The sequence below is a fragment of the Rhododendron vialii genome, chromosome 8a (genome assembly GCF_030253575.1).
Source record: "Rhododendron vialii isolate Sample 1 chromosome 8a, ASM3025357v1".
In the NCBI taxonomy this organism is placed as follows: Eukaryota; Viridiplantae; Streptophyta; class Magnoliopsida; order Ericales; family Ericaceae; genus Rhododendron; species Rhododendron vialii.
This window is the reverse complement of record NC_080564.1, coordinates 22,665,356-22,674,178: the sequence shown is the minus strand read 5'-3', so window position 1 is coordinate 22,674,178 and position 8,823 is coordinate 22,665,356. Positions and strand designations below refer to the sequence as shown.

The 8,823-nt window shown below is 38.5% G+C and overlaps 1 protein-coding gene across 1 annotated transcript; it reads right to left on the bottom strand.

Annotated features, from left to right (window-relative positions):
- Positions 1 to 663: 663 nt before the first annotated feature.
- Positions 664 to 8,461, bottom strand: LOC131336471 (isoaspartyl peptidase/L-asparaginase 1). Its single transcript, XM_058372329.1, has 4 exons — positions 8,126 to 8,461; positions 5,255 to 5,488; positions 2,664 to 2,750; positions 664 to 1,305 (listed from the first exon to the last, which is right to left on the bottom strand). Exons 1-4 carry the CDS (start codon positions 8,459 to 8,461, stop codon positions 829 to 831), a joined length of 1,134 nt encoding a protein of 377 aa, XP_058228312.1. The 3' UTR covers positions 664 to 828.
- Positions 8,462 to 8,823: the final 362 nt, after the last annotated feature.

Here is an 8,823-nt window from a genome sequence, read left to right as displayed (position 1 = left end):
TTCATAGTTTCCTAAGCAAAAGTCCACTAGACTTTTTGTTTTGTTTTTATTTAAATTTTTTTGAACTTTTTCTTAGATATTTTCAAAAAATAAATTGGGTAAAAGTTATAATTTTTTAACTTTTTTTTTCAATTCCTCTCATCCAGACAAATCAATAAAATAAAATAAAAAAGCCCAAAAAACCAAGTGGCTTTTTTTTTTTGGAAAACCATAGGGGTTGGCCTAATTGTCCACACTTGGGACTTAGAAGTTTGCCTCTTTCTATTTCTAACGTTTGAACCTTCCAAGTGCTATCTACATAAGCTATCAACTTATGTAGAGTTGCCCTTGCACGCAGAGTAGGCGGCGCAATTAATAGACGAGATGCCCATAATTGGTTCCAAGGGTGGGGGCAGCACTTGCGCATGTGAGTTGATTATGCACTCTCTCTGAAGAATTTATGTTTCAATTTCAAAATTCAGGTTGTAAGATCCAATATTTCCATCGAATTGAGTATAACTCTAAGTAATTGTTTTTGTGATACTATCTATCATACTATGACTATCCCTCCTACTGCAATTTCTTAGGATGCTTTTTTTTTTTTTTCAGCAAAGAATTACAAGATCCCCGCGTGGCCCCTCCCTCATGACTCTGAAGGACCCCAGTGTAAGGGCTGGAAAAGAGTAAAAGAACATTTTTACTGGGTTCATAAATAATTCCAGTATATGAAACCTCAAGCGTAACAGGCAGCTTATATTTCACCACACCATATAATTCATTCGCGTTTCACCAGACCATACAACAAAATGTTACAATTACCAAAGACCGTGCAAACCAATTTATCTTCTCTCAGACAGATGGCCATATCGCGATTTCAGAGTACCCATCTTCAGTAGCACAAGCCCTGAACATACCAGTGGTATTAAACTGCATGGTCACCTCTCCTTTCGCGGACACTGCAACCAATCCAGCAGTGCCTTTTGGTGCACACTCTCCCACGACATAAGCTGCTGCTTCCTCAAGAGAAAGCCCTTTGTACTCCATAAGAGCCGCCACATCACGTGCCACAGTTGCCCGCATTATTGATTCTCCTTTTCCAGTGGCAGAGACTGCACACAAGCTATTTGCATAAGTCCCAGCACCAATAATAGGGGTGTCACCGATTCTTCCCACCATCTTGTTGACTAATCCGCCGGTAGAAGTTGCAGAGGCTAAATTTCCTTGGTTGTCAACCGCCACGCATCCGACTGTTCCGATTTGGCTGTCACCATCGGCTATGGTGGTTTCTTTTGTAGGTTCTTTTGGGATGGGCTGTGTATAATCTATCTACAGAATCCCCACAAGAGTTATTAGCTACTTCAGTGGATAAACAACTCTAGATGTAATTTTTATGAGGACAACCAGTGTTTGTCATGGACAGGTGTATGGGTGTATTGCTATAACGTTCGGAGTGCATTCATCATATTTATAGGTATAACTTGTCAAGCAACTAGGAATACTAATGTAAATCTCAGGTCGGGTTTGGAAGGCCAAAGCACCAAGGATCAGGGGAGAAGATAGATTCAAATTTCTCAAACCTAGCTTCTCTCCGATAATGACTAGAAGCACTACCGCTATGGTCTCTGGAAAGGAGAATGAGAGACAAAGATTTAGAGCCTGGTAAGGTAATAAGTTTCGCAGTGACAAGATGCAAGTCACAACACCTTACTATTGATGCAGAGCTTACCTGATCATGCATTTCAGAAAAGAATCGAACATTAGTACCACATCTTATTGGATACTACTAGGAAATAGGAAATAAGTTTGGTGGAGAGTGGATGGGAGTGGGGTTGCCAGTTGGAACCCTGCACAAAAATATTATGCGTAGAATGATTCAAAGCAAAAAGAAAAAAGAAAGCTATAACCGCACTAAAATTTTTATTCTAGTCCCCTCCACTAAGAAAAAAAAGAAGAAGAGAATGTTCTCGATGTATTTATTCATGTATGATTGCCGGAAACACAATGCACTTTATAAAGTTATCATAGTCTCTTCTCAGGCCCTGAAGAGCTTGGGTCAAAAAAAATGAGTGCCTCATGTGAGTACAAACACAAGAGCCTTATTCTCAGCTGATCACGAGTGTTGGAAAGACGTGGAAAACATGAGGGCAAGTCTTAGAAGGAAGTTCAATACAAGTGTTGTGAGCTCTATATCAATCAAAGCCAGTCTTCCTTTGGGTAGGTATCATTGAAGGCTTGAAGCTCATTTGGGCTGTTATACAGAATAGTGGCCCCTTGAGATATTATTGTTTCAGAAGCAAGAAGTGCGAAAAGTAGAGCTCGGACTGGTTTGGTATAAGAAGTGCAAGATGGCAAGTATACTTGGTTAAGTTCTACACAGTTTCGAGCTTTGAATTCATGTCATTTTTAAACCATCAACATGACTAGAATTCACATGAGAGAATCATTTGTCAAGTACACGGCTTGCTCTAACAACCCAATTATAATTTGTTGATGCTCTAGAAATTCCCAGTGTATTACAGAAAACTGAAGTCTATTTGAGTCAAGATTGATCCATACAATCACTAGGCATGCTGAATAATCTAGTGATCCAATCAAGTGATCTCAGTGCTATAACCAAAACTGTAGCAAGCTAAATCTGTTCTTTTATGGTTATCCTTAATGACATGATTATGGGATATAAATACCTGTACTCTGTTGGCTTCTTGTGCTTGTTTCAGCCTCTCAATATTTTCTGAAGTAACGAAATGGCTTTTCTCTGTGGTTTCAACACCCTAGGAAATAGAGAGAAAATGTTAATGTTCTTGAAAAAAATGATAACCAAACTCAAAAACAAGGAAACTCTAAGCAGAAATTAGTAACAGGGCAGATACAGAATTTACAAGTGGAACAAGAAACTGTAGTTCCTTCCTCACATAATATCCGTTATCCGTTGTCATAGACACCAAAAAGACTCATTATTTCTTTACTTCTTGATTTTGGTTTGTTATAGCTTCAAACCAACATGCTATGTGCTCTGGTCATCATACAATGAATGCAATAGGCTAGGAAGTGGCACAATCTCGCTCAGACACAGCAGAACAACTTCGTTCTGATTAGGTTGAGTAACTTCATCAGTTACAATTCAGGACAAGCCAAAAAGGATGCTTTTCCCACTTCCCTCCCAGTAGTTACAATCATAGTTGTCAAATCGTGAATCGAATCGAGAATCGAAATGGTCATTTTTCGAATCGTGAATCGAATCGAATCGTGAATCGCTCTGATTCGGTCATGACTTCTATAATGCATAGAAACCTATGGTTATTGATTAGAGTATCAACAATATATACTAAAAATGAAAGATTTAGGGCTAAATCAATAAATACTTTCTTCTAAATGATGATTTGATAATAACGTGGAATATTAGGTAAGTTGCTTCTATTGCAACTACCAAGAGATGATGATTCGTAAAGCCTACTTATGGTTCTTTTTGTACGAAAGAGTTATAAGTACAAAACAAACCCTTAAAAGGTCTATAGGGTTGTTATATTCCATTCATCTTTCTCATTTTCGATTCACTCTCGTAATAAATCTCTTTTTCTTATTATCTATCCATATAACATAGACAAAAAATGACATATAACAATACTAGACCTTAAAAAAATATTTGAACCCTTTTTAAACAACAAAAGAAGCAAAACAAGAGTAAAAAATGAATTTCGGAAATTTTAAGTGAATCGAATGATTCACTGATTCACTTACGATTCTCAGCTATTTCCGATTCGACAACCTATTCGTATCGATTACCCACCGAATCGTATCGAATCGTACGATACGAATCGTAAATCACCGATTCACTTACGATTCTCAGCTATTTCTGATTCGGCAGCCTATTCGTATCGATTACCCATCGAATCGTATCGAATCATACGATTTTGACAACTATGGTTACAATCCTTGACTGAACTGCCTTTGGTTGGTTCACATCTGCCTAGTACGACAGGTTAATCAGACAGAAAAGCTGCTCTGAAAATAGGAGATATATGCTGTAGGATGAAGTATATAAAGGAGTTTATAGCACCAATAAGGACAAGAAGGAAATGAGACAACTGAAAAGTTGTGGAGCAGTGTTGCCCTTGAAACAAGACTTGTGAAGTTTTCATCATATTGGTCATAACTAACTAGAAGCAAATTGCATGTAGTAACAGAACTAGGAAATAATGGTTAAAAAAAATTACCTAGAATTTGTATTTTGTACCATAAGTTGAAAATATGCTTACATACTGTTAATTGTGTGTGCACGTGCGTTTGCAAACATGAGAAACATATGTTGGTTTGAATTAGCTTGCATGCTCCATCAAGCACCTAAGAAAAGAAGATTCTTTTAAGCTTAATGAAAATAAACTCGAAAATCAGGACTTAATAATAGTGGTAACTTCTAAGATTTTTTTGCGACATTGAAAGCTTGAAGGACATAGAGGTTCCCATTTGAGAGTGGTGAATCAAATATCAATGCATGAATAAATAAAGAACTCTCTCTTACAATATTGGAAAGTATGTAACTGCAAATATTGACTGCTTGACCAATATACTACCTCTTTCTCAACTTGAAGAGTGTGTGTGTGTCTCTATGTGTGTGTGTGTGTGTGTGTGTGTGTGTGAGAGAGAAGAGAGAGAGAGAGAGAGAGAGAGAGACCTGTCCCTCTTGATTCAAAGACCAAATTAAATAGCTATCAAGTGAAAATAAAATATTGTAAACAACTCAGATGATGTATGTTAAAGCATCCACCTCAAAACCAATTGGCAATGAGTGGAGAGGCCGTCTAGGCTCATATACTAGTGTTTTTGAGGAGATAATTAACCGATGTGGGACAATTTCCAACACTCCCCCTCACGTGCGATCCTCGACTCGAATGTGGAGAGGTCAACAAAAGATCCGGAACACATGGATCACAACGAAACAAAGTGCAACTATGGCACAAACAAAGGGAAAAAACTTCCGAAAACCTACCTCTGATACCATGTTAAAGTATCTACCTCAAAACCAATTGGCAATGAGTGGAGAGGCTGTCCAAGCTCATATACTATTTTGGAACCGATGTGGGACAATTTCCAACAATGTCAATGAGGTGCTTAGCTTAGAAAAATTGATTCAGTATAACTTCAAAAAGCACACATTCAGTTATGAGCAATTTGAGCACTATTAATTCATAAAGAAAGTAAGACTAACAAAAGAACTCTGTTGCCACTTTCCAGTAAACAATAATAATATAGAAAAACAGACAAGTTTATCACTCACTTGTTCCCTTGCAAATGCCTCAGCCCCATCAAACGCAAGATATATATGAGGAGTTTTCTCCATAACCAACCTAGCTAGAGATATGGCATTAACGACAGTGGTGAGACCAGAAACAGCCCCACATTTCTGTGTCCTACCATCCATGATACACGCCTCCATTTCAACAGTTCCATCACTAGTTAAGACAGAACCTTTTCCAGCATTGAAGTGCGGATGATTTTCTAGTTCACGCACCTGCAAATCCAGAGTTTTTAAAATACTATGGATAATCGGTAACACAAATAGAAATCATCCACTAGAAGACAATCACCCACAAGTTAAGATTTCGTTGGACTTCACAATTTTTGAGCAAGTCTAAAACTTTAATACATTTTTCCATAAACAAGGAGTCAGACTCCAAGATGCACCAGCATGCACATCTGCTATTGATTTATATGGTTACTTAGCTAATGATTTCCTATTCCTCCCTTCTCCTGTTCCTTATCTAACTCCTACGGTATTCATATTAAATATGTTGGCACAAACACCTTCTCTACATGCAACCCAAGTCTCTTTTACTCTTTACATGAGTGCTATGAGTTGCACTCAAATCATAGTCAAGTGATGGAATGGCAAATCGCAATATTGCATCATTAATCTCGTTATAAGGTTGGAAACAAAACCTTGAGTTCGAGTCTAGGTCATGGATAATCAAAGGAAGGGAAAAACTGAGGAAACCGCAAACAAATTATTCACTAGACAATCTTCTTATCTTTCCTTTACCTTCTCCTTTCCCCATAAATGCGTTTACAAATCCATATTTAAAAACAACCAAGATTTTGTTTCAAAAGACTATCCCACATGCTTGGCTCTTGTATTTGAAGTGATTTTCTATCCAACCCGAGATATTATTGTTTCGTGCCATCATGAAGAAGATCCAGGTATGCGATCCATTTCCTCTGGACATCATGGCCCAAGTCTGTTACACATAGCCATTCTCACACACACACCCCGATATACATGCACAAATATATACACATAGCGAATTTATTTTCACAACCCCTTCTTACCATTTGCACTCTTTTTTTTTTTTTTTTTTCTGTTTTCATTCATGTGAATTTACAATTTTACCCCTCCATGCATGAAAAAGTGAATCAATAAGAGCGTGGTAGTGGAAATTTACGTGAGGGACAAAAGGGGGTGAGCGAATGGTAGAAAGGGGCGTGCAAAAATCACTACCGATATATAGATGTGCATGTGAATTGAGCTATTCTCATGTGATGATCCCTCATGTAACAGTGTAACACAAAATGGGATCTACCATGGTCCCACATTCGATGATCCGAGTCATTCATTTTATAGGCCTTAATGTCGTTTATTGTCCATGTCATGTCGATTGGATGTTGGCAAAGACGTGGTCGTATCATGTTTGTTTGAGGAGAAATGAAAGGTCAGAGTATGCCGTCCATTTCTCTTGTGACCAATATGGTTTGTTAAACGGATACCAAGGTCAACCTGATTTTTTCCCCAAATCATAAAGATAACCTTGGTTGGAGGAGGAACCTCCTATCGAGATGGCAATCCACCTCAAAACATCACTTCTATGCTCCCACGTCAAACCACATTAAGGCCTATAAAATTGCAATAGGATAATTCTTTGCAATTCATTTGTTAACTTTTCCATTCTTACACCTTTTGTCACTTTTTGTTAGGAGAGAGCATTTGAGCAACAACGATACGCTCATATAGATCTTACAGAGCATACTCACATAGAGACAACTGTTAAGTGATGGTGATCCCCACCCCTACAATTAAAAATGAACTCTTTTTTCTTATACTTCATTGTCTAGTTAAAAAGGATATCACCAACTTGGAAAACAATTGTTATTGCAGCAACAAAAGACCCTTCTAAATGCATAAACTTCTAGAACTAGATGTACAAAGGAGTTCGCACTAAATTAATTATTCTTGAAGGGACTGACTTATGTTTTTTGTTAGCATTTCTTTTTAGGTGTTGGTTATTAATATTTGGAATTAAGCATTTGTATCAACGAGTGGAATCAAAAGGTACGAAAAGAGGAACTGAATTTAAAAAATGTTCAGAAAAGAAAAAAAAAGAAAAGAAAAGAAAGAACAATAGACATTTATTTTTGAGATTTTTGGCTTTTGGTAATAAATATTTACTTTTTAAAATTCTTCTCATAAATAATTTATTTGAAAAAAATAATGCGTACATTAAACAAGTTTAGGAAAGAAAAAAAATATTAACACAACTTGGTTATTTCAGTTATGGAGGAATGCCCTGGGCCAGGGCCTGTGGTGTCCAAACAAGGAAGAGTAGTTGAGGGGCAGGGAGTAGTATTCCTCCTATACAAAACACTGTAGTGGTGTCTCACAGCACCTCCTACTGTGCTTTAAGCACAGCGGCACCCTGAATCCCAAAATCTCAGAGCCCCATGGAAAGTAGAAACTGGGTGATGGGATTAATATATACTAAGATTTTGTCAGCTTTAGGACTTGCTGCCAAAATCCCCATATTTTTGGTGTTAACGGTGTTCCCGACAAATAAGTAAAAGACTTGGATCAAGTTATATGCGATCAAGTAGTTAACGAGGAGGAGGGAGGGAGGAACTATTCAAATAAGCGGTAATCAGATTCATTGCACCACGAGTATACATATATAGGAGGGAGGGAGGAACTATTCAAATCCGAGTTGGCCTGGTGGTCATGGCTGGGACTTAGGATTTTGTTTCTTCCCAGGTCTGAAATTTGATTTGATCCAACATCCAGCTAACTCTCGGGGTCACTACTGCTGTAAAGAATGTCCGATATGCGTGTGAGCGGGTCCGGACACCCTCATATTACAAAAAAAGATGAGAGAGAGAGACTTACCACAAGTTCGACGACATCCAATGGGGATTTGTTGTGTTTGAGAGCAGCGACGCCGATGTCTAGGCAGTGGCGGAGGGCCGCCTCCCGAGGCTCACGGCGTTCTGGTGGAAGGTTAAGGGGGATGTCGCCGGCGCCGCCATGCAAAGCGATTGCCCACCCCATTCCTCCACCTCTCTCTCTCTCTCTCTCTCTCTCTCTCTCTCTCTCTCTCGTTACAATACTTGAAACACTTCTCTCTCTAGACTCTAGTATAATGGAGTTTAGGAATTCCACGGCCGGGCGAAGGTCCGTTTCCGAACCAATTTTTGGTGACAGTTGCCTGACCAATTGGGGCATCATGGTAATTTTCTAGTTGGAGAGTTTTTGGGTAAAAATATACTCGTAGTTTGAGAGTTTGACTCTCCCAGAAATCCTATAGATACCGACAGTTTCCCTACGGAAACCGTACCGACCGCATTACCGGGCCGTTTTTGGCCACCGGACGGTCGATCCGAGCCGTCCAAAAATTTTAAAAAAAAGATGAGGGGGCGCGCATGAGAATCAATAGCATCCTATGTGTTTAGGATAGTCGATCTAAATATCCTATTTTTCGTGTATATATGTATATACATGTATACACAAAAAATAGGGTGTTTGGATCGAGTACCTACGCACGTCGAATGCCATTAATTCCCGTAAGGGCCCACTCGGTTTTTTTT